General features: G+C 38.6%; 1 protein-coding gene across 2 annotated transcripts in view; it reads left to right on the forward strand.

Moving 5' to 3' along the window:
* The window catches only part of BRAF (B-Raf proto-oncogene, serine/threonine kinase), an 83,785-nt gene that overhangs the window by 31,890 nt on the left and 26,048 nt on the right, over positions 1 to 25,847 (forward strand). The window contains exons 4-10 of one of the 2 annotated variants that reach the window (XM_064654723.1): positions 8,728 to 8,831; positions 9,564 to 9,666; positions 10,917 to 11,065; positions 12,161 to 12,280; positions 19,980 to 20,139; positions 21,759 to 21,795; positions 23,244 to 23,363. In XM_064654723.1, the coding sequence (XP_064510793.1) occupies positions 8,728 to 8,831; positions 9,564 to 9,666; positions 10,917 to 11,065; positions 12,161 to 12,280; positions 19,980 to 20,139; positions 21,759 to 21,795; positions 23,244 to 23,363 (793 nt within the window). The remainder of the gene's footprint in view (positions 1 to 8,727; positions 8,832 to 9,563; positions 9,667 to 10,916; positions 11,066 to 12,160; positions 12,281 to 19,979; positions 20,140 to 21,758; positions 21,796 to 23,243; positions 23,364 to 25,847) is intronic. The other variant, XM_064654721.1, reaches the window with a different exon arrangement.

Consider the following 25,847-nt stretch of genomic DNA (forward strand, 5'->3'; position numbering starts at 1 on the left):
ACTCAGTGCATTTCTTTTGACTTAAGATTTGCATCTTGCTTTCTGCAGTTTATGCCTGTGAGTTTGTGCCTCAAACTTGCTGAGTAGTAAGCACTGGATTCAAGTAAGCACAGCATTCAAGCTGTCCTACCAGTTTCACCTGTCAAGTATAAGGAAAATTCAGAGAAGGGATGTTCAGGCAGCTGAATGAACTAGTTTCTTGCATTTAATTACAATGTGGTTTGACATGATTTGGTTTTTCTAATCAAAAAACACAAAACCTCCCGTGTTATATCAAACCTGCAGCAGAAATTGAGTTTATTTTTAGCCTATGCCAATGGGTGGTTGCTGAATGTATCTGAATGCTTTGGAATTTTATGCATCATATTTGGTGCTGGTAGCATAAAGTAAATGGTAGTTTACTTTCAAGTAAATTTTACTTTCAAGTAAACTTCACTTGATACTTTTTTTAAATACTTGGATCATCTGGGAGAGCTATTGGCCTACCTATGGAATTGCTGACAGGCAAAATCAAATTAGAGTCTTAGTTACCAGTTTTCATGGTGAAGAAATTTAACTTAAGGGAAGACCCTCTGTTAGCCTGTCAATAAGCAAGAAAATCTTACTGCATCACAGAAGTTGTGCAATGAAATGGACTCTGCAGCTGTGCTGAGCAAGTCCTTCGTGTCTAGGGAAGCCTGGAGAGTGTGTCTTTGGGAGGTGTTCAGTGAAGCAAGGTGGGCAGCAGTGCTGCAGCAAACTGTGCTGGGGGCTGGCTTGGGTGGACTTCACTTTCTTCCCCACAGCTCTTGTGGTGGTGTGTTTTAGAGCAGGCACAGGGACAGTCCTGACAGCACAGCAGTGGTTTGGCTGTTGCTGAGCAGGGTGTGCACAGGGTCAAGGCTTTCCCAGTTTCCCACTGCCCCCCAGCCAGTAGGCTGAGGTGGGGACACAGTGGGGACAGCTGAGCCCAACTGACCAAAGGGATCATTCCATGCCAGGTAACCTCATCCTCTGCAATAAAATGGAGGGGAGTTTTTCTATAGTTGCTGTTGCTCAGGGACTGACTGGGCACCAGTTTGCCGGTGGTGTTTGATTGCTTCTGTATCAGTAGAAAAATTTGTTCCTTCCTTTATTAAATTGTCTTTTATCTCAGCTGAGGAGTTTTTTTTTACTTTTGTCTTTCCAGTTCTCTTCCCTCGTCTCACTGCAGGGGGGAGCGAGCAAGCAGCTGGGTGGTGCTTAGCTGCCTGCCAGGGATAACTCACCCCAGGCTAAACTCAATATTGGATAAATTCAAAGGCATATGTGTTTAAAAGAGAATAATTTAATCTACTTCAGTTTTATTGACACACTGTCTTAGATTGCAAAGTCAAACAATATTGAAAACTTGCCATTATAAAATTGATGCCTTGTCATCTGGAATGCCTTGTGCAACACTGATCACTGTTTTTTAAGAGTATTCCTCAAGTAAGGAGTGCTTAGTGACTCCTTAAGAGATGGAAAGTCTGGCTGTAGGAAGTAATGAGTGATAGAAGCAAATATTGTTTGGAGCATGCTTCCTTTACGTCATAATGTGCTGGGCAGGTGCTCAGTGAAATGGAATGCAAGTCACGAATCTGAAAATAATTGTAATAAATGTTTTAATTCCATGTCTAGTAAGTCATACTTAAATTCATGGCTTCATGTGTTGTTTAAGCAAACTAGCCAACCAAGGCTTTAATATTTGTAGAGAATTTATATATTACCCGGACATGAAAGTCTCTCCTTGTTTTTAGGATCTGTTGCATCAGTTTAGAGAAGAATGTGAATTTTAGCCCTTCTGCAGTAGTTTCTTGTCCCCACCCTGCCTTTAAAGCATTTGGAGTGTGATCATCTGAGACAGGAATCTATGCAAGTGTACTCTGGGTCTGACTTACTAGAAAGACTTACTTAAACTATTTTGTATCCTAGATTTCTAATGCGTTTGGGTTTTGGTTTGGAGAGCAGCCAACTGACTTTTTTGTCACTTAAACAGAAACCTTCGAGTCCTGGGGTTTGATGCCCATAGAATGGCTACAGATATTTTTCTAGATGTGCATTTCTCTCAAAGCTGAAGTCTAAAGCCATCTCTTCCAAACTTTATTGGTAGGTCACTGTCAGTCTTCACAACTTCTGCTGGTGGTGTTCACCCTAACTAAAATTTTAAAATAGTGATTCTGCGCTCTACTGTCACCTTACAAATGATCACTGTTCTTCTGAACAGTTTGGGAGCTGTCCCTCAGAAGTGTGAAAAATGGTAATGTGGAGGCTAATGTTGACTGGGCACAACCAGCTTGATGCGGTGTGGTTTAATGATGGTAAATTCTTGCAAAAATATTTCTGTATGGGCATAAATCAGTCCCATTGTGTTCTGCAAGTGAATACAGTTAATTACATTGGAGGTGCAAATGGGTGTCTTTGCAAGTTAAATGGGATGCATTTGTTGGAATGGGAGCAGCTTTATAAAAGGGGTAAATTCTACTCACTTCCCTTGGAAACAAGATTTAATGCAATGGAATTGCACATCATTTGTCTGACATTCTTAATAGAACGTGTTAGTATTTTCTTAAATGCTGCTTTCTCCTGGCAGTTGGACAGAGCTTCATGCTCTGAAATCCAGAAGAGCTGTGTCCAAAAGCCATGTTCTTTATTTTATAGAGGATGTGATGTTCAGTATTATCCTAATGTTAGTGCTGTACGAAGTGGCTGACTGGATTGCTTAAATGTTTGTCCTTCATATTTAAGATGAGAAATTAAATGTGGATATCATGTTTGGATTTTACAAGAAAACCTGACATGTTGGAAGACCAAACTAGTTATTTGGCAAAAAGATAGCTTAGCCGGTTTTTCTCCCAACACATTGAATTCTGTGAGCATGTAGCTGTCATTTTTTAGTCATATAGGTATCAGAGGGGGAAAAGTGTGATCTTTCAGCATGTATATGTTGTGGTAAGCAAATAAATACTTTTGAATGATATTTCAAATCCATGCTACTTGGAATATTTCCACTATTGTACCCAGTAGTCTGCTTAATTGTTTAGAATTACTCTGAAGCTCTAAGGTATGTTACACATACCTTACATACACAACACTTAGCTAAAGTGAGCTGGACTGTAGTGCAAGGCTGAGGGGAAAAATAGAGCTAGCTAACTGGTTTTGAGAAGTATAGTACTAGATACAGGTGACCAGCCTCTCCACTTTCAGAGAATACCTTTACATTGATTTTTGAAGTGTTTCTCAGTCTCTTTAGTCTCTTTATTGCTCTAAAATATTGGAAACTGCACTGGTGTAAGGAAGCATATTTAACTTACTGAGACTATGCCAGTTCCTACTCTGATGTTAGAAGAGTGATGAAAGAGTTATTTAGGGACATAGCCTTGAATTTCTTACTGAATTGGGAATGACCTGATTTACAGAAATAAGTGATTTATTATGCATTGCTTAAATGCTTGTAGCTCCAGTACTAAATATATATCAACAATGTTGTTTTGATTACTTACTGTCCTTAGAAACAGTTCATGTGAGTAAAAGAAATTAGGAAATTAAGGTCTACAGTTCTGTTTAATCTGTTTAGGTAGTAAGACTGCTTTGAGAATTTTTTGAATCTGGAATAATTTTCATTTGTTTCCTTTGGACTTAACATTTGCAAAGTTGAGCATGTGTTTTGGTGTCTTCCTGAATCACTACTTGCCCAGTTCAGGAGGCACAAGTAAATTACTTTCTCCAGTATATTAAGCTACGCACTGAACACACCTCACAGTCTCTGTTGGCAGCTTCTCTACTATTCCTTAGTATTGTGTAGCCCACACTATTTCATAGTCTTCACTTTTGAAAGTTTCTGAATCAACTTTCAAGTTGCTATAAACCTTTCCTGATTTACAAATCTTAGATGTATAAGTATCCTAAAAAGAAAGCCCTTAGCAATCACAATTTGGAAGTACATCCCCTGGTTCAGTAACGTGAGTTTTCTGGATGATAATCATTATGAAATGTATTTAGAGTCTCTTAGTTATAAAACAGATAAAAAGGGATGGCACTGAATGGATTTGAAATAAAATTAAGCACTCTGTGTTTCAATAAAATGCAAACTTTGTTCAGTTTACTGGACTGCAGTCATAAGAGTGCGTATTTTGGAGCAGATGAGAAACATTCTCGTGGGGAACTGATTTTGTCAAAAAATGCTGATGTGATTCAGTTCAAAGGCTCTGTGGGAATCCTGACAGAAGCCTTGCTGGAATCGATGAACCCGCCGTGGTGCCTGCCTGCCGTGCGGGAGGTGCCGGCTCCTGGCAGGCAGCCGGGGCTCCCTGGGTGGGGCACTGCAGGGCTCCGGCTCTCTGAGTTCTCTGTGGGGCTGCACACCCTCCCTCTGGCTGGGGGTGAGCAAGAGGCTGTTCCGAAATTCCTGCTTCAGAGTCTGTTAGCTGGGAAAAAAATTGGGTTGTTTGGGGGTTTTTTTCTTAATTCTGAGTTGCTCCCCAAATCACTTTCTTGGAGCGGGGTTTTTCTTTAAATTTGCCGTATTTTGGGGGTAAAAAGGGGATGAGGCAGGAAGAAGTTTCAGAGGGAGTGCTTTGTAGGGTGGTATTTCTGCTTTACAGCAGGTGCTGATAGGGACTGAAGGAGGGGGCTGAAGGGCTACATGCACAGATGGTGATAGACCATGCTGTACCAGTCTGGGAAAATGATTAATCAATACCACAAGGATTTATTCTAGCACTAAGTTCTTTTAATTTAGCCTTATGTTTCTCTGCTCAGGAGTTCTGTAGGAGAATTTTCTAAATGTGATGCTGATTCAGGATCGTGGTGATTTTTGAAAGTAATCAAAACAATTCTCTGGTTTTTAGCTGGATCTTGTTGCAAATGGCAGTGAAGAGAACAAATGTTCTACCCATGTCTCTAATTGGAAGTTGCAGAAATATGGCTTGGATTTTAATGAAGGAGACTTGGGAAAGTAATACTGAGAAATAGCAAATAATGAGTGAGCAAGATGTTTAATGCACATTTTTCATAATCCTATTGCACTTACATTGCTGTAGGCAACCTTCATTCTGATACTTCCCAAGTTTTGAGGGTTTGCATTTCTGACTTTATTGATCTCTTAAAAGAAACCCTGTAACTTCATAGATCTTGATTTTTGGCAAAATGAAAAGGAAAAAAAAATTAGAAATCACCTGAAATGGCATTATTTACACCAGTGTAATTCATTAACAGCATTGGAACTTTTAGGTTCCTGATGCAGATCTTTGCTTCATGAGTTACTGGAGGATGTTGTCATCATTTATGGAGCGCTGGAGGAAGAAAATGTCTTCCAGTGAGCCCAAGACTCCTTATCTCTTGTTTAATGTTAGTCACCTTCTCTCTGCTTGGCTTTTCTTCCTTGTCTTGTTCCATTCCCTCACCTAGGTCAAGATTTTACTAACCTGGTTTCTTTTAATACTTACTGCCTTGGAGTTTTCTGCCTGAGCTAGAACCTCTTCCCAATCTGTGCTGTGTTCTAAGGCTTTTTCTAGGCACTTCCTTCCCTCTGATGCTCCTTATCCAAAACAAGCCACCTTTTCTCCTAATCACAGCACGAAAGCTTCCTGTTCAGGATGTGCTTCCAATATTTCTCCGACTGTTGGCAACCAGTTCTCTCCTACAAGGTAGTTCATCACATCTTTGTTTCCTGTCCTCTGCCTCATTTAGCTCTTCAGACCGTCTTCCCTCTGTCCTGCGTGTTTGTTTCCCACCAACTTGCTGATAGCAATTCCCTCTCCCAGTAGGCATGTACTTTCTCTGGTCAGTTTTTAAGTTTGTCCTGACTCTCTCCTCCCATTTCTGCCTCATGCTGAACCACTGTCCTCATTCTCTTCATTTCCCTTTTTGTCCCCATTGTATGTCTGTCACCTTCTCAGTATTTCACTTTCTTCTTCCACTGTGGATATCAGTGGTGAAATGACTGAGGTTACTGGAAAGGTAGACCTTAATTGTCTGTGGGGAGTCAACCTCAATCCAGCAGGAGCTATACTTTAGAGGAAAAATAGCCTTTAGCCAAAGAACACTTGCTTGCTCCATCAAAATGGCTCATGACTGGACCTAATATGTGTGGGAGTTTGGACCACACTCTGAAATCCTCAGAGATTTTAGTCAGATTCTTAAAAATACTTACTCTGTATTTGTAAATATGTATATACGTTGTAGGCAAGGAGAACTTGTCACCTGACACTGAGGGCACAGAGAGGTTCTTTCAGGGATCCTTGGCAGAATGATGATCTTGGCACTAATCATAGGTACAATTAAATAATTATTTTCATAACAAGATATTAACACAGAATTTATGATTAGAATGGCATGTAATTTTTACAAGCAGAATCAGTATTGTACGATTTATAAGTAGCATAATACAGAATTTATAATACAGAATTTATAATACAACCTCACTTATTTCTGGACCCTTTGCAGATCAAGACAAATCTTTAATACATCATATCACTATAACAATCATAATCTAGACTTGCCATTCATATAAAAGAATGAGTCATTCCCTCAATCCTTGGAGGAAGGAGAGGACATCCCTGGGCACTGGTAGGTCCCAGATCTCACTGTCCAGCAGCATCTCCAGTCCAAGTTGCCCCCTTAGGACTGGGGGCTGCTCGATTTATAGACAGTGTCCTGGGAGCTCTGAGACTCCCATGTTCTGTGGCCAGGCCATTGCCACCACCTGGTGGCCTTGGGTGCCTGGCACCTTGAGGGCTGGCAAGGGAGGGAGCAGCCAGCCTGGCACCCAGAAACCTTGAAGCCTGTAGGGAGGGGAAGAAGAAATCTCTTCATTTTGTCTCCTTGGTTGACAGGACCTTCAGGGGTTGATAATGAGGGGAAAGAGAGCAAACACATGACTCGCTCAGTCACAGGGAATGGCCACTTGCCTCATGAAATGGTGCTGGTTATACTGACCATGTTTCCAGAGGTTGGGAGCAGGGAGTACCAGTCACAGAACGACCCTATGAACAGTTGGTTTTGGTGTGAACAATTATTTTGGAAGAGACTGAAGCAGCAGAGGGCTGAGTTTTGCAATGGAATGTTGTTGACCGTATTAATGATAATAGGGGCTCCCGGGCTCCCTTTTAATATCAGTGGTGGGTGTTAGTAACGACTAAGGACGTTTTATGCTGCAGGAATGACCTACAAGTGACTGAAAGCCGTGGTGCTAACTTCTGGGATTCTTAATCTTTAGATTAATAAAAAGATGCATTAAACAGGAATGCAGTGTGTAAACCAAAGTCACTTAAGGCTGAGTATCAAGTTTGTAAAGCAGTGTGCTATAGGATGTTTTTTTCAAGGAATTAAGAGAAATTGTATTTTTTAAATGTTTGTGTTGACCAGATGAAATGCACAAATATCCTGTAAGAAGCACTTTCATGTTAATGGGAGGAAGATGGCGAAGCAAAATATTGCTTTATTTTGTCTCTTCTGAAAGAGCATATGTTTGAGTTCTAGAGATGCAATATATAGCGTAACCTCAAGTGGTGTTCACAAAGGTACTTTCCACTGTCATCCTTAAGTAGGACATAGAGCCCCTAAATACCCATGGAAAGTTAAGTGCAAGGAGCGAAAACTAGGCTCTGATCCAAAGCCAGTTGAAGCTGATTAAAGGACTGCATTTGTCTGCCGAGGGCTCTGGCTTAAGCCACTAGCAAGCTAGAATTGAGTTTCAGATGTTCAGATAGGCTTCTTGTGTTTGTTGAGTTTGTGAGTTTTCCTTCTGATCTGTTTTTGAAGTTCTGTTCATGATTATAGGAGATGTCCCAGTATGTACAGCACCTGAAGTCTTACGTATTTTCACTGTTGAGTTCTAGAAATAGTAAATAGATAATATTCAACACCTTAACTACACTTAACCACAGAATATGTTTTGGGGTTTTTTTTATGGCTTGACACTGTATAGGTATATACCCAGATTGTATACAATTGTGTGCCTACACCACAGGTATACCTAGAGATGATGTACTAACTCATATAAGATATATGCCTACAGCTAGAATAGAGGCAAGGAAAATATCTTTACTTTACATAGTTTGCAGTTCTTTGTTTGGCTACTTTTAGTGTGCTCCTCCATTCTTCCCATCCTGTTAGATATCTAAACTTTTCAAACAGTGAAACAGAAGAGAGGAATATGTTTTTCATATAAGAAGTATTGTAGAGTTGCAAATATAGGTTAAAGTGAGAGGTAATGGTCTGCCTGACTCGGATGACTGTTTTGTTTTACTTGTTTGCATGCTTATCTTCTGTTTTAGAAATAGAAAATAAAATATTTACATTTTATAGTAATGTTTTTTTGAGTGCAGTCCAAGTTAGTTCCTTCACTTAATTTCACTTGGCATGTTTCCCCACTGAAGTTCAGGCCAGGCTGTAAAATTGTAGCTGTATGTAGTTACTAGCTGTGCGTGTGCTGGGTCTCCAGTTTCTTCCAGTTGAGAAAAGTTGGAAAGTCACTTCTAGAGTTGAATGAAGATTTCATTCCAAATGTTAGTAGAAGTGTAGAGCTTGTTCTGTCTGAACTCTATTTCACGTATACTATTCACCAAAGTTTTCCCTGCTACAAAAAAGGTTTTGAAAACCTCTGACCTACCATTCTGTAACGTATCATGAGTGGGTTTTAGCACTTGAGGGTCAAAATGTTTGCATCAGTTTAGGGAGATAAATTGGAAATTGTTTTAATTCATTTCTTTCCTATCTGACCTCTAGGTTCCAGCAAGATGTGGAGTGACAGTCCGAGACAGCCTAAAGAAAGCACTGATGATGAGAGGTCTTATTCCAGAATGCTGTGCTGTTTACAGAATACAAGATGGGTATGGTTTGTGTGGGATGGCCTTTTGTTCTTAGAATCTTACTGGAGCTACCCAGTATGGTCAGTTCTATCCAGCACTGTGGAAGTTTGGTTTTTCAAAGTTGAGAATTATATGATACTTTTCACTAGAGCAATTTGTACCTCAAAGACATGTTGAAAAGAATGTCAAACTCCTAGAAAAAGGCTCAGGTGTGATATTGAGTAAATATGGGCTTAGAGACTGCTGGCAAAACAGTCGTTAATCAAACTCATGCTAGCCAAACAAGTATTAAATAGGTTGTGTTAACTTCTTGGTTTTATTTCACTTGGTTATGATGCATTCTTAACTAAAAACAAGAATTCCCTTGGGGGAAAAAAAAAAGAGTTTTCAACCCTAAAGTTTGTAGATTATTTTACTGCACACAACCAGCCATCTCTGTGGAACTCTTACTCAACAGGTACTTTCACAAACACTTTATTTGATCAGAAAGGCATCCGTCACCTTGGAGCCAAGGAATTGGCTGCTACTGAAGCTGACTGGAAAAAAGTGCATTTCCTTCTTGTAATTTGTCCAGGGAGGTTGTGCTTTATTTGCTGTGTGCTGAGCTTCATGTCTTGCCTTTAAAGTTTCCGGCATTTGGAGCCTGAGTAGCAAACCCCCACAGTGCAACATTTTAGCTGATCTCACAACTTCGGCAAGAGACGTGCAAGGGCTTGTGCTCCGAAGCTAATGAGAGGCTTATTTGCACTTTAGAGAGAAGAAGCCAATTGGCTGGGACACAGACATTTCCTGGCTCACGGGAGAGGAGCTGCATGTGGAAGTCTTGGAGAACGTGCCACTCACGACACACAATTTCGTACGTTCCTTTTGTGAGATGTTGAGTAGGGTTACATTAACTTGGTACTTTCAAATTCAGATCAGCAACTTGGAATATTTTCTATCTGTGGCATGTGGTGGGAGTTGCAAAAAAGGTTTTTAATCACAGTAGCTTAAGTGAATTAGATACAATTGTATTTGAAGTAAGTGATGTTAGAGTACTTGATCACCCTTAAAACTCTAAAGGTTTGGATGGAATACACCCTCTAAAATCTATAAATGTAGGGGATTTAAGTCAGCACTGCATTGCAGAGCTGTAATAACAATCTACTATTTTAGTATTGCTGTATCTATAAAATGTATTCTGGGCCTCCCTGCTGGCTCTGCAGCAGCAATTAACTAATGAACTAACTATTCCCAGAGCAGTGCTGACATCATCAATGATGCTAGAGCACAAATATGTTTTGACCTGATAAGGCACCAAGTAAATGGAAGCTGCTAAACAAAATCCATCTAAATGGTACCAGCTACATACAAAATCCTGGAAATAATGTTTGTCACATTGGGAAGAAAGACCTTCTCTTTCAATTTAAAAAATACCAAAATTTTATCTGCAAGCTGCTTAAAATATTTTACTCGATCTAGTTTGGCTATGGCTAGTTAGATGAAATGTAGTAGGCTTAACATTTTTTTAGTATCCTTCTGAAATTTTGATCATTACAGGTAGTAATAGAACTAGAATGTGTTTTTATGCCAAGTATTGCTAAAATAGAAAATTAACTAAATCATTTCTCCCCCCTGTAATTTGGGGATCATACATGATCACCCTTTTGTGGTTCTAAATGTTTGAGTTTCAGTAATCAAAATTACAACTATATGTGTAACCATACATTGAAGCCTTATATATAAGCCATATGTGTATTTCCAGTCCTGTGAGTGTTGGATAGAAATGTTATTTGGCCCCTGGAAAAATTAGAAGATAATATTTCAGCAGCTTTTGGTTTTATAGGTTGTATCCAGTTAAATTCTGAATGTGTGTCCCTAGCACGATAATAGTGACGTTTTGCTTCAGATTTGCTGCTGTCTTTCTCATCGCTAATGAAGTGAAGCATTAATTCCAGCAAACACTCGAAAGAAAATTTTAAAGCATGAATACTGTTTCAAAAAAGAGACAATCTTTTATGCAAATCTGTCTGATACATAAAACTGTAGGGGGGAGGCAAAAGCAGATAGCCTGTCTCAGGTTTGCAGAAGGACTCTGTGTAATTGTGACTGTGTCTTACAACGTAGGTACGAAAAACATTCTTCACGTTAGCGTTCTGCGACTTTTGTCGAAAGCTGCTTTTCCAGGGGTTCCGCTGCCAGACGTGTGGCTACAAATTTCACCAGCGCTGTAGTACAGAAGTGCCACTGATGTGTGTTAATTATGACCAACTTGAGTAAGTAATCACAATTGGTTTTCAAGTTGAGCCTTCTAATAAGTGTACAGCTGTCAGTGGTTTCTTGCGTTAAATCTGGAATTGAGGAAGTCAGAGAAAGTGCCTGAAAAAAAAATATAGGGGTTCCACTGTTCTTGTGAAATTGCTTAATTCATATTCTTTCTGTGCTAGCTCAGACAACCAGTTCATATTTCTTTGCTGGACTATGAAATGCTTTCTTTGAAGCATGAGTAGGGTTGCTGAGCACTTGACTATATCAGGCAGACTTCTCATTGTTCACAGTTGTTATTATTAATCAAAACTGGTTCTTTATTATGTGATGGCTAGGGCTTCTGTTTAAATTTTTAGCTCTGTGTTTATTCTCTTCAACCAGTTGAATATAGTGAAATTGCAGTTGGTTTTACAGAGATTGAAAACTAATCTGTTAGCAAGATAAATGCCTAGGTAAGAAACATAAAAGAAAATGTCCTAAACAGTCGTGTTCTTGAATCGAGTTACTGATCTATTTGTGTAAGTCTTTGATATAGGTTAAGGATCTGGTGTAAAATGGCTCTGTGTTCTGTTTCATCAGTTTTAGAAGAGGCTATTAAGTCTTCTAAATAGATTTTCATATAATGAATAGTTTAAAATGCTGGGTTTTCCCCCAAGAATTAATTTAGTTTCATCTTATGTTTGTAACTGTTTACATTGACATCTCTAGAGTTTGTGCTCAGGGTTTATGGATTACGTAGTTGTATCCATTTGACGTTTGGGTTTTGGCATTACATCAGTGCAAATGTTAAAATAAGTTTATGTACTCAGTATAGGTATAGGTTGTGCATTCTTGAGGAACCAGATGTTTGCAATCCAACTAAAAGATTAAAAAATTACTTTCCACAAAGGTTATGTTTAAGGCATGATCCTCTGATCCTCTCTAAAGTAAATAATATTTTTAACAAATCTTGCAGATTTAGTGTGTAAATGTAATCTTTATTTTAAAATTTAGACTCTGATCAGTGAGCTTTTGGGGGTGTCTTGTAGTCTTTGAGTGTTATATTGTGAAGCTTCTGGGTTTTGCACAAGTTAGGTTGTTTTTGTTTTGTTCTTGCCTCACAGTTTGCTGTTTGTCTCCAAGTTCTTTGAACATCACCCCATACCACCGGAGGAGGCCTCCTTAGGAGAAACCACCCCAGCATCTGGATCGTACCCCTCAGTGCCCCCCTCAGATTCTGTTGGGTATGACCCTTATTCCTGCTGTTTAATAACATAACATTTCAGTACTGTGCTTAGAAACACTCAAAATACTGCTTTGCAACTCTTATATTTTTGTAATCTGGCTTGTCATACAAATATATCCACCTATGCTTAACGTAAAAGAAGTGAATGTTTTCATTCACAGGAATTATATAAATTAGTAATGAACCAAAGTTAAATATGTATGTAACTGTTTGTAGAATTGAGGCCTTCCCTGTTAAACTGATTTCTTCTACATGATGGCTTAGATCTGGTCTAAACTGGAAAGATTTTATACTTAAGATTAATTAATTAATTGGTTATCAAACTACAGTTTATTTGCCTTGAAGTGACGTACCTCAGTTTCAGAGTAAACCACACCACTGTAAGGTTGGTGTGAACAGGGGCCAAGTCCAGGTCCATAATACTGCTTTAGTAGCTTTTCCACATACACATTGCTTTAGTATCCTCCAGACCAGCTGTCTTCCTCCTGTTCATGTTGGGATGTACCAATAGCATCTGTTTGCTGCAGCTCCAGGTTTTGCAGAATTAGACCTCTAAAACTGACCATCCCCCCTGTATTTCCAACAAAGATTCTGGACCCTTTTTCCTTGAAGAGATAAGTGACCATATTTAGATGATGTTCCCAGTAGTGAGGAGATGAATGACACCATCCAGCACTAGGTAGTTGAACAAATCTCCAGGGAAGAGTAACTCAGGGATGTGTGTCACAGTCAAGAAACCTGATGCAGCTTTATTAAGAACACCAAATACAAAAGCCTTCAGAAAACTATCCCCAGGATATGTGTGCTGCGTGGAATTGGGCTGCAATTGGCAGAGAGGCTCCTCTGGATTAGTGACCATTGTGCCCAGACTAAAGCAGAAACAAACTGGAAGCTACGCAGGCGCTTACGGACTCTTAACTAGAAGATAAATTCTCTGGACAGCCAAGACTATTTTATGGAAGATCAAATATGGTGCCTCCCAGGAAAATAGATTGATAGTCCTGCAGAGGGAACCTCATTTGGTAAGTACAGAGATTATCTTCTTATTTGTACTATACTGTATGTGTAGATTCAAGTAAATTCAAAAGTGCTTCTTCCAGGTAGTAGATGTTGCCTTTATATCCCGTGGATGTTGGTACAGCAGATTGTGGACAAGACTGTTATGGTTCTCTTAAGTGCAGCAGGCTCTGCCTTTCTCATGGTACAGCCGAAATTATAACCAGGCTAGAACTATTAATCCATGAAAAAACTTGTTCATACCAACTGTTTGAAAAAGCAGCAGATGCCAAAGGCACTATATAGCCCTAATCCTGATACTCTAAATTTTTCTGCTTTTTAATTGTCTTTGCCTCACATGAGTCCATTCTTACCAGTTTATGAAGATACAACAGTATGGATTATCTTAATTGATAAGACTTCAATCAGTCTCAGTTTTGTGAAGTGAAAATGGAAAGGAAAAGCTGAAACCAAAGCTGGTTAATGCCTTAAGGTTTTTAACTTGACATCTATAAAAATGCTAACTTTTAAATATACTTGCCAATTGGTTTTAAGGCGCTTTTCCCAAATGTTGCATCTGTAAATGTTTGTAATTGCAGAAGCTGTAAAAGGTGTCTGGCTTCCTCCTTTTTGCTTTCTTGCTTTGCCATACACTTCATTGTTAAACAAGACAAAAAAAAGCATACATCATGTCTGCAAAATTATGTTCATTTTAAAAATGGTTTATGATTATCAGCTGGTGTTTGTAAGTAATATGCATGGTAGTCAGGAGATTTTCTCCAAGCATCTTTGTGTGCAGTATTTCCTTTCCAGAACTAGCTCAGATGTTATTATATGAGCATATGGCAGTGTCCATACCTTTTTCCAGGTATCTTTTTGCCTTTCTTTAGTAATACTTCTCTGCTTTTTAAGAACATAATTGTGGAAAGATTAATTTGTCTGAATTTAAAAAGCTGGCCTTTTCCATAAAAACATATGCTTACCTGTGGTTTTGTTAAAGGGTATTGCTGCAATATGGGACAACAGCTCAAGTGGAACAAAAAAAAGGGCTGCCATTTGAGATTATCTTGTCTGGGAGGAGAATAAGGGATTGAAATTTGAGAGTTGGGCAATGGGATGTAAAATATGAGGAACTAGCACTTTAATAACACTTACTAGATTAATAATTGTTCCTTTGATTTCTCTGTTCTCCTAGCATCTTGCATGGCTCAGCCCACAGAGGAAGGGATGTTACTAATCGTTTGGTAAACCTGAGGAAAGAGAAGGCAAACATCCTTCTTCATCTCTAGCCTTGTGAAGGGATTCCAGCGGCAGGCAGAGTGCCCAAAGAAAGGAAGTTTGTGTTGCAAGACAAGCTCGAGAGCAAAGGCGTGTGTGACATGCTGAGACATTGTCAAGGGATCAAATGGAAAAGTTTGAAAGAGAAAGGGACATAAAGGAAAAGACCATTGGACATGATGCAAAAGCTGCTAAACATGCGGGAGAACTGTTTCACTTTGGTCATGTGTAACCTCCTAAAGCAATCCAGTCCTGTAGCCTTTCATTCTTCCAACTGAAAGCGTTAGGCAGTCCCTCCAGGTGTTCCACCCAAAGATGAGGGAGCACATATGGTCCCACTTGCACATCTCTGAACATTGTGTATCCAGCCTCCACATTAGGTCTTGTGTCCCATTTTAGTTCTTTCCGTTTGCACTCTCCTCTTGTGCTAAAGCAGCCATTTTAGTTATAATCTGCACTTAACTGGAAAGAAATACAAGAAGTGTAGGTCTCCCTAATAAGAGCCATTTGTAATAAAATTGAAGTAAGCAAACTGTATATGATACATTGTATTTGTTTTGTTCATTGCACTGTCATAAAGTTTCTTCTGTATCTTTGCTCATAAAATACAAGCACAGAATTTCTTTGAACCCAGTTCCCTCCATCTCAAATACCTGCATAAGGGAAAGATTAGCCATTCAGAATATTCCAAACTTGTCTTTTTCAACTCTGATCTGTTCTCTTAGATGTTGTGATGTTGGACAAAGCTCAGCACACACATGAGGCAGGTGTTATGGCAGGGTAAGTAACCTGTGGAGTGGGTGTAAGAGGGCACGTGGTCAGACTTGGAATAGCACAGGGGCAGGTTGCATTTGGTAAAAGCCAAAAACGTCTGCATTGCTCCAGGCAGAACACTGCTGGTAGGCAAGTTGGCAACATCTTGGCTCTTTGAAAAACAACATTTCCCAATATGCTTCATCTTCTAAGTTGGAGGAAGAAAGAGGGAATGTCTGGTGCACCGTTCTTGGAAGCTTGCCAGTCCCTGCCTTTGAGCAGGCTCCAGCCTGTGATTAAACACCTCTGCTTTCCTTTCTGTCTTCCAAATGTTCACTGATCATTCTGCCTCAGCCAAAGATATTTAAATGTCTAGAAAAGCTTCTGAAAAGCCAAGGAAGCAAAGACACAGTCTTACAATATTGTATTTAGTACTACAATGGCATTTAGATCCCATGGTGTTTAAGTAAGCAAAAGCTTTGTGTTTTATTTCATAAAACAAATTTTCCCCTAAAAATGCTGGTAGAATCTTTTCCAGGCCTTTCCATGTAAATGTTCCCAAAGTTCCTACAAAATACAACTTGATACGCATTCTTGCAGAGCAGAAAAGGTCTGGTACCAGAATCTTTAGAAAAATTGCTTCTAGCCTGTACAACAGGAGGGGAAAACCTCTTACTCTCCAGAACTTTATTAGAAAAAAACGCTAGTGAGCTGAAACCTGGTTTGGAGGACTTATGACAGCAGTGTGATTCTCTTGATAGCCCCTGGTGTATGAAGCTTTTGGAAATGTTAGGCTTGTCAGCTCTGACCTGGGCCCAAGGGCCAGTATAAATAAATGCACACCGTTGTGATAATCCTGGCAGTTCTTTTTCACCTGCAAGCCAACACGGATGAAAACAAGTTATCATGGTATAGAAAACTGCACTGATTTTTAAGAGGTAATGACTGTTACAGAACTGTCTCATGTTACTTCTAGACTGACTTCAAAGGATGCTGCAAGAGTGATCTTCACCTTGTAGTTACAAATGGATACTGCTGTCCTTTTCTCCAAATCACCATTTCATTTGAGGTTATTGAATATTTCCAGGCTGCAGAGTTGGGAAAAAAAAAAATATGTTTTTTGGCAATATCTGTGGAGTACTATGATAATTAAATCACTAGCTGAAATATCATTGTATCACAGATCTTTAGCAGTCCTTAGAACTTTCCTGAAATTGGAAGTGCACTGTGTTCTTCATAAACAGCAGTAACAAAAAACAAATCCAGTCATACTCTGGTGTAAGCAAAATTAATCAAAAAAAGTGCCTTAAAACACATTTTAGATTTGGCCTAGGTATGACTGTGCAACCTACAGGTGAACAGTGCATACAACACTGAGCCCTGTGGCTGAACTGAGATGTACTTGTTCAGGCTAGAAGGGGAATAGGGAAAATCTCAGTCCATTCAAAAAGGAACTGACACACACCTCATAATTGGAGCTAGGTGACTGAATTTTCAGTTTAAGTCTTTGCCCAACTGCAGCAAAATAAAAGTACGGGAAAAAAATTTGAAGCCCAAACAAACATATTTTAAGAAAAATCTTTCCTGAGTAGACCAGCTCTTAAACATTTATGAAACATCACATTGATGAGTTAAAGGAGAGTGCAGAAAATCTGTATAAAAATCTTCTTTTGTATTTGTAAAGTGAACTAACTTATATCATTACAATTTCTAAATCTGGTGGAGGTACTGTATATGATTTTATAAAATTGCTTGTTCATATATAACGTACCATGCGTGGACACTTCTCTGAGGTACCTTACTCTTTCCTGTGGATCCAGTTTTGTGGAATAGTAAATCTGTGGACACACTGACGTTTGCTGTACTTGCTAAAGGGTATAAAAATTTTACATCTTATATTCAGTTATTCTTGTCTCCTGACAAAACCTCTTTCTGCTCTGTCTTGATAAAAAGGGAGGGAACAATGTACTTACCCCAGATACATGGTCCAAGGTAAAAGTTTGGTCATATTGTCAGGAAAGGTTGTAACGTTAAATTGAGATTTGGCAATTATCACCCTGTTGTCTCAGAAGCTGAGAATCATTGTTGAAGGAATGCCCACGTCTAAGAGTCTGGGAGAAAGTGGTCAAGATGAGGTAGTATAACCACTCCAATATTGATCTTATTTGTAGAAGGTCTCCTTTAGCAGGGTGGCTGTAAACAGCTCACAGAGTCCACAGGAGCAACAGAAACTCAGATCCTGGTATTCAGATTGAGGCTCCTTTAAGCCTCAGCCTGCTGTACGTGTATGTCACAGTAAACAGTTCTTTGTAGGAGTTGTTCTGGTCCTCTTGATTTTATTTTATTTTTTTTGACCAATGTGTTTTCGTAGCCTACAGAACAAGTTTTGGGACTGGCCTGGAATAGACAATGTCACCCTTTCCCAAATGATGATGTCTTGTCCTTGTAGCTCCAGTGTCCCTTCTGCTCTTCTAGAGCAATTAAAATGTAGGAATACTGTACAAACAGGCTTTTGGTAGCTCAGAGGGTTGCTGCATTCTTTGGGGTGATGTGCTTTGATGGATCAAGATCTCAATGCAGATCAAGATACAGCTTTTGCCACACAGAGGCAGAAGCTGGTGGTAATATCCTATCTGTGCTAGCAACATGATGGACGTGGTGACCTGTGCCCAGAAATAGAGAAGCAGCAGATGACCATTTATGACTCAAAGGAGGATGTAATTGAAACAATACTTTTTCAATCTGGTTTTCTCTCTGTTATCTTACTGATGATCACAGAAATCTGGTTGCTTCTGTCCTCGTCATGTGGCAGAGCTCAGATAGTGTCTCACGCTCACTCCTACTGCAGTGATCTGAGGGATGTTCTTACACATCTCCCTTAATTTCCTTATTACCAGAGAACTCTCAGGAAGTTTAGCAGGAATTAGCTATCCAAACAATGCCAGTACCGACCTGGCTGAGACACTTTTTACACTTCTTGTATTTTTTTGTGCAACATCTGACACGTTTGCCTTAACATGAAAATAGAGTACCTTAAAATGTCAACCAAGTGCATTCCCAGTATTTATATTCTGTCATGCGACAATAAGTAACTGTTTTTTTTTAAATTAGCATGGCTAAACCCCCTACCTCTTCTTCCCTGCCACCCTTCCCAAACATATGTATTTTACTACAAGGCTTACTAGACTGTTGCTTGCATTAATTCACAAGAGCTTTGTTTTGCCAATCTCAATTTTGTGAGATTGTTGGCCAGGAAGGAAAAGATGACAAGTCCTTAGGATACAGATAGCACTGAGTTCTGGGACCAGTGCCAAACTACATAAACTCTTCAGTGAAAGGTAGGATAGTAGTGTTTAAAGCAGACCTGATTCTTAAAAAATGCCAAGAGATCCTGGTGAAAATGTTAGTTGCCTCTAAATACCTTTGGAGAGGCCAAGGAGTGTTTACTTATAGGAGGTGGCTCCAGGACCTATTGCTGCTATATGCTGCTCTACATTTTATTTCTGAAGCTTCTCCCTGTGGGCATTGCCTTTGTGGGCATAGTAATTAATCCACGAGTCATTGAATGGGTGGAGGACTCCACTCCTCTCTTAGAACTTGGCAAGAAAAACCCTCGCTCCTAAAACCCTTGTTGTCAGATACCATATATACTTTAACATAAAATTTTCTTTGACAAAGCTGGCAAATGTTTTCATTGACCTTTTGCCTTATATCCATTAGATTGAATCATTAGACTTAACAGGGACTGACCTTGACTAGAGTAAGAGATAATTGCCAATTTGTTGTACTTCAGCAAAATTAACGGATAACCAAAGAAGTGACTTTCTACCTTTTTACAAACAAAAAACCAAGAGGTGTTTTGTCTTTTAGATATTCAATTCATTATACAATAAATTGAAGACTTAATCTACATTTATGACTGCCAGTGTTTAAATTTCTTCAAGAATCTTGTCTGTGTAGTCTGAATGCTTATCATTCAAGTCAAACCTATTGCATTGCCTAACTGTAGCACTGTAAATAACATTTGAAATGTTGCACTATTCAAAGTTATTACTTACAGATTGAGATTAAAAGGTGATATGTTGATTTTTATTACATCAACATTGGCCATGTTATTTTTAGTTTCAATAATAATTGGCAATATTATTAATCCTTTAGGTTCAATGACCATATGTAATTTTCACTCTATATTTGCTGATCAATAATCCTGTCCATACAATTTGTTTTGTGACATTTTCTGACTGTAAAATTGATGTGAGATGTTAAGCATTTTTAGTTCTTGATGGGTTACCATTTTAAAGAGTGCATTGCATTGACTCAGAGGAAACTGCAGAGTATCTTTCTATCTGCAGTGCATGTTGGGCTACATGAATTTTTCAGATCAGGATTTATTGTTACTAGTTTAGTATGGCATGGTAGAGTTTTTTGTTTTGTTTTAACTCAGAACTCTTCACAACCATGTAATGAGGTAGTTTATGCAGCAGAGAGTTGTTGCAATTGATCATAGGAGAGTAGAGATCGTTCATTATAAAATGTTTTTATTCAGGCCTTTAGATCAGTTTTTTTATGTATGTATTATTATAGTTGAAAAGGACTTACCACACCCACTATGCAGTGTTTGAAGCCATTTGTAGACCTAAATCCTCTTTTTCCTTGACTTTGTTTCTCAGACCACCAATTCTCCCTAGTCCTTCTCCTTCAAAATCCATTCCAATCCCACAGCCCCTCCGACCAGCAGATGAAGACCATCGGAATCAGTTTGGGCAACGCGACCGATCCTCTTCAGCTCCCAATGTCCACATCAATACAATTGAGCCAGTCAATATTGATGTAAGTATTCATAACAATTAGATCAAGAATAGTAGATTCGATGTGTTCATTTTGAATATCAGTGCATTAGGTTTATCATGTGCACACAAGTGCTGTGTTTCTAAGCTAATCCTCAGTGGTCTATCAGAGTCTTCAAGGATTCATTTTTCATTTTTTCATAGATTCATTTTTGCTGTTGAGAGCTGTAAGAACACAAATAACCCATTCTCCAAAAGGAGAACTGCCTCTTGACAGTCCTGTCCTTTTCATTTTCGAATAAACATTTTGCCCCAAACCGCTGCTTTTTTTTTGTGTTATTAGTCCCAAGGCTCTTGCTGCTAGCTGTAGCCAGTAACCACTCTTGCAAGCCATTCTGTGTGTTAAACACATTTTTATGCAAGATAGAGGCTTTTAGTATTTGTATTCCAAGTAACATTTTTGGCATTGAAGAAAATTGAATTATTAAGTTAAGCTGAGTTCAGATATACCAATAGTACCTTAGGATTTCAAGAGCCCAGTATATGAGCATTCTTTTAGAGTGTTCAGAAACAGCTACACTTAACTCGTTTTCCATGTTTTTGAAATCTCTGAATGGTGAAATGTAACTAATAATAGTGGTTGATATTAGTGTAAGGACAGTTAAAACCTTTCAAAATGTTGATCACGACAACCACTTTCTAATTTTGCTAAAATACACAGCTTGTATTTTACCCTTAAGTCTGCTCTCTAGAAATTATTTGTTTGTCAGATGAATAGTCTTGAAGTCTGCCTGGACACTAAGGCACAAAATCTGTTTTGCATGTGAGCTGATAGAAAGGTGAAGTGTTAGTTTTAAGAGTGTGGCTGTGTAGACATTTACATATGATATATGGCACTGGTGCAGCTGAGGCATAGCCAGTGCCTTCAGCAGCAGCGTAGGTGTATGAGGGAACAAATATAATTGTGTAACAAAAAAGGGAACAAAGATAATTGTGTAACAAAAAAAAAAAAAAGCTCCGTGATGAAAACTGTTGGGATACAGATGGAAACTGTTAGAATTTTCTGCTTTTCTTCTGTTTAGAAAATCCTTAGTGTAGTTTACTTTCAGTTGCAAAAGATACTCTCAGTTCACAGTGTATTGCAAGCAAAGGAAACCTTTTGCAGTTAGTCATGTCTGAGAAGAACAGAGTGCACCTGGCTATGCAAATCAGGTGTGTTGTTTTAAGAAAAAGTGAAGCAGGACTCATCTGACTGATGTACCTCAGTACAGGAAATTGATGTCCCAGCTTCTAATGTGGCACTTCAAATCATTTGTGCCACAAACAGTGTAACTAGAACATTTAGTTCAATATTTCTTCACACATTTTGGCCACCTCTATTTTTAAATCAATATTTTCATGTCAGCATCTATTTTGGGTAGTGTACATTTCACTTTACTACTGAGAGATGCTGTTTTAGAGCAACTGATTTTGAGAAGTTTAGTAGTTGTTATAAGTAGTTCTTTGGAGTCGCTGCTATTATTAAATCAGAATAGGAAACCAATTTTATTTCATGGACAGCACATGACATCATGGATTCTCAAATTGATCAATATCAATTGATTCCAAAATCTAAATGTTAATACCTAAATTAAATACAGATTTTTTTTTAATTTTTTATAGGAATTGATTAGAGACCAGAGTTTACGAGGAGAGGGAGGTAAGTAGCATTTAAACTAACTACTGTGTTACACTTAATTACACAACCACTCTGTCCCTTCCCGTTACCCTACTTCCTTCTACAAAACACAGGCACAAAGGAAAATATGACTAGAACAAAAAGTGAATTTACATTTGCTTGTCCATGAACTTAGTATTTGTCTCACGAAGATTTGAGTCATTTGCTGATCATTCTGGGAGCGGGGGAGATGGAAGGAGAAAAAGTTTTGAAGTAGTACCTAGTTTTTTTAGTTTTAAAATTAATTTGCACTCTCACTTCTTTGTTCTCTCTCTCTCTCTCTCTCTCATATACACACACACACACACATTCACTCACATGGCTGCACACAGATACACTATAACTTCCCAAGTCTCTCTCAGAGATTTTTACACCTGTTGTTACATTTTCACCCATGGAAACAGTGGGGGTTTTTATTATTGAAAACCATCGACATGGTAGACAGGCCATCCATGTGAACTGCTGCATCCTAAAGCAGTGTGAAATACTCCAGTTCTTCTCCCCCTCTGCCCTGCTGAAGTTGCTGCTTTGCTGTACTGCATGCCTGTGCTACTCTTGGAAGCAGGTTGTTAGGACCTTTCACTAAAGCCAGGGGTTTTTGTGTTTCCTTCAGTAATGCACAGCCCTAATTCACAGTTAAGTCAGAACTAGTACCAGAAAGTTTATTTTTCTTCACATGTTGAGCACAGGCCTGTTAAGTCACTTCTCCCACTGGCTTCTGAAGTCCAGGTAGGGCTTCTTATGTGCTGTATTATATTCCTATGAATATAATAATAAAATAGAACTATTGGAAATAAAGAAGTAGTAAGTAGGGCAGGCATATGACAGTTTTTCCAACTCTAAATCAGTAACACAGTTGTCTCCTACTAATTATAACTTGCTTCAGCCATAAGTTAGGTCTGAATTACCTTAGTGCACTCTTTCCTCATCTCTAAGATTTTGTTCTGTGGGCTGTCACTGACTTTCTTTGTCCCATGCAAATCTGGTATTTGGTAGAATGCTACCTGCCTACTGCATTGTGTTTGATGGAGCTGTCTTTAATTATGCCAGCAATAGAACACTTTTGAAAAAGAAATTTCCTTTAAACCTGCAAGCTTACTAATTGAAAGTTACCAGTTTTAGGTATTTTTATATGTGTTGATAGGTGTGGCTTTCCACAGTTTTGCCCATTTTGTCCAGCATTTAAATGTTGTGCAATCATGTTGGTTTTAACTTTTGATCATAAACTGTCTGTTTGGCATCTGAAAACAATTGGCTATTCCCGGTCCTGAAACAGTGTTATTAGTAATTGACTTTTTTTTTTCCTTCGAAGTTCAGAAGCAATCTATGAATAGGAGTCAAAGCATCCTAGTTATTTCCCATGACTTCTTTCATTTCTTCTATGTGTCTGTCTTTCTGTCTCTGCCTGCCCGTCTCTTTCTCTCTAACAGCCCCTTTGAACCAGCTGATGCGCTGTCTTCGGAAATACCAATCCCGGACTCCCAGTCCCCTCCTTCATTCTGTCCCCAGTGAAATAGTGTTTGATTTTGAGCCTGGCCCAGTGTTCAGAGGTAGTTGGGCTCTTCTTTCTTGTTTTCACCCAAACAAAATAAGTAAAACCACAGATGCTGTTTGTGCCTCACCCTCACACCGTGTGTATGTAAGTGTGTGAGTTTATCAAAACACCTCTGTTTTTTGCTTGGCCTGGCTGGAATGCTTTGAATGTGCTTTTCACACATACTCACTTTCACCTTTACACGCTTGAAAATGACTATAAATAAAGTCTGACTTAAATCTTCAAAAGCAAGGAATTTCATAGTTGAGGTTTTTCTGTGGACCTTAGCATAATTTTTTTAACCAAAGGTCCTTGGATTGCACTGCAGTGATTTTAAAGATAAAATTATGTCCTTAACTTAGAATTTCCTTGACTGTTCAGTTTAAGTCAGTTCAGTGCTATAACAGTTTTCTATATTTGATATTCTTTGTTTTGAGAAGTAATCTAGGAAATTAAATGTGAATTACAAACATTTCCATTGATATCTTGTTAGGTCGCAAGGTTTTCAAGTAACGTGTTGTGTCAACTTTTGACAGATACTTCATTTTGAGAGTGTGCTGTTGACATCACATTGGGGTCCTAGATGGTTTAGACCATGTAGTTTTTATTTAGTTAGCAGATTTCCACTGAAACAGTATTTGTGTCCTGTACTATGTAAAAAACACAGATTTTCATATCATTGACCCTGGGGGTTATTCAGGCCTTAAGCTGTCAATGGATCTGTTGTATTGCACAAAATCCCGAAAAAACTGTGGGATTCTATATGCTGGAGAAACCAACTACTGAGTAACAGCATGGAATGTAAATTCTTGTGTCTATATGTATACGTGTAGAAATGGTCAGTTCAGTGCATGTAGTGTGGTTTTCAAATGCTACCATCTTGGCTGTTTCAAAGACTTTTGTTTCAGAATATATCAAGAGCAGTTCACCTTATGAACTTGTAAAGTTCTTCCAGAAGTCTTTGTAAGAAGACAGGTGTTCCCAACAAGCAAACTGGTACAGAATGGAATACGTTACGTACAGCTTCAGAGTCCAAGCTATTGACTTAAGTCCAACATTATCTGAAGTATTCTACTCTAATAACTTGGAAAACAGGCCATCTGGTATTATTATGAACAGATTAACTACAATGTTCTGCCATGTGCTGTAAGCATTTTTGGTGAAGGGTGAATATTGTGCTAGTGTTTCTATACTGTGGTATTAAAATCAAGTAGGAGACTTCAGTTACCTCAAAAGAAAACGCATTCTGGTAGAGCTTTGCTGTTGCAGAGACAGTCTGTAACCCAGTAAACTTTTTGAAAATTGCTTATGTTCTGGAAACATCATACATTTAATTCCATGTATGTATGATGAATTATATAATAAATTTATGACAGTATAGTGGCTGTAACATAAACATAAGTCCTTCCTTCAGGTCTTGTTAGGATGGACTTCCAGCTGATTATAATTGAGGTTAGGATGCCCAATATGCATCTTTATTGTTACTTTAGCATAAGGGACAGAGTTTACAGATGCTGTGTCCCATTTTGGATGTGTTTGTATGTCATTATTTTGTGCTTCCACTTCTAAATTTATAGATTTTAGCTCACTGAGGACAGTGGCGTTTAGTCTGATAATTTAGCATGCACTGAATGACTGAATTTGAGCAACAGTTTTAAAAGCCACAAAGTCAGTTTTTGAACTCAAGTTGGTATTAGGAGGCACTCCTTGGTTAAGAAGGGGGTTGCTGAAAGAATATGAAGAGGAGCATTGTCTTCCACCGCTTTCCAGAGCACTAATGTGAGAGAAAGCATTGTAATGTTAGAGGTCTTGTACAATGACATACATTGTTTAGCAGAGCAGCATGAATTTAATTAACAGTTGACCCTATTTCATGTCCTTTGCATTGGAAGGGTCAGCATAACCTTGTTACGAATAATTGTGGTGTATTTTAAAAAGCAGTGTCTAGCTGAAGTGCTCTATTTGTAAAGGGCCATTGGGGCTCTGAAGCAGCTCTCCTAGTGACATTTTCCTGCACAGATTTGTTTAGATAACATACAGGCTACAGACATACTGTTCTTTTTGTGTTTCATAGAATATGCTTCAAATAGCTAACTAAAGTACGTGTTCTTTTTTAATCCTTTCTACACTCTAATATTTATTTTTAAATAAGAGTTCTCTGCTAACAGATAGCTTTAAAATAGCCAAATGGTTTTCAGGTGGCACTTGGAGACTCAACTAGAAAACATTTCAATTATTTGCATTTAATCTGTCTTGGTTCCAAAGTACAGTATTTCAGCTATTTGTTGGGTTTCTAAAAGCTTAGGTACAAGAAATCTCTGAGGTAGATACTGATAACTAAAATGCTACTACTTTTCTACTCAAAGGAACCGATGGAATTAAAAAATACATTTTAAAATATTTTTTTCTTACTTAAAAAGACACTGTCCTTCTGATAATTCATGAAGAAGAGACTGGGGACTATCTATACAGGGATGTTTGCTATAGACTTGTCTCTTCC

This window comes from Pseudopipra pipra, chromosome 5, assembly GCF_036250125.1.
Source record: "Pseudopipra pipra isolate bDixPip1 chromosome 5, bDixPip1.hap1, whole genome shotgun sequence".
NCBI classification, from domain to species: Eukaryota; Metazoa; Chordata; class Aves; order Passeriformes; family Pipridae; genus Pseudopipra; species Pseudopipra pipra.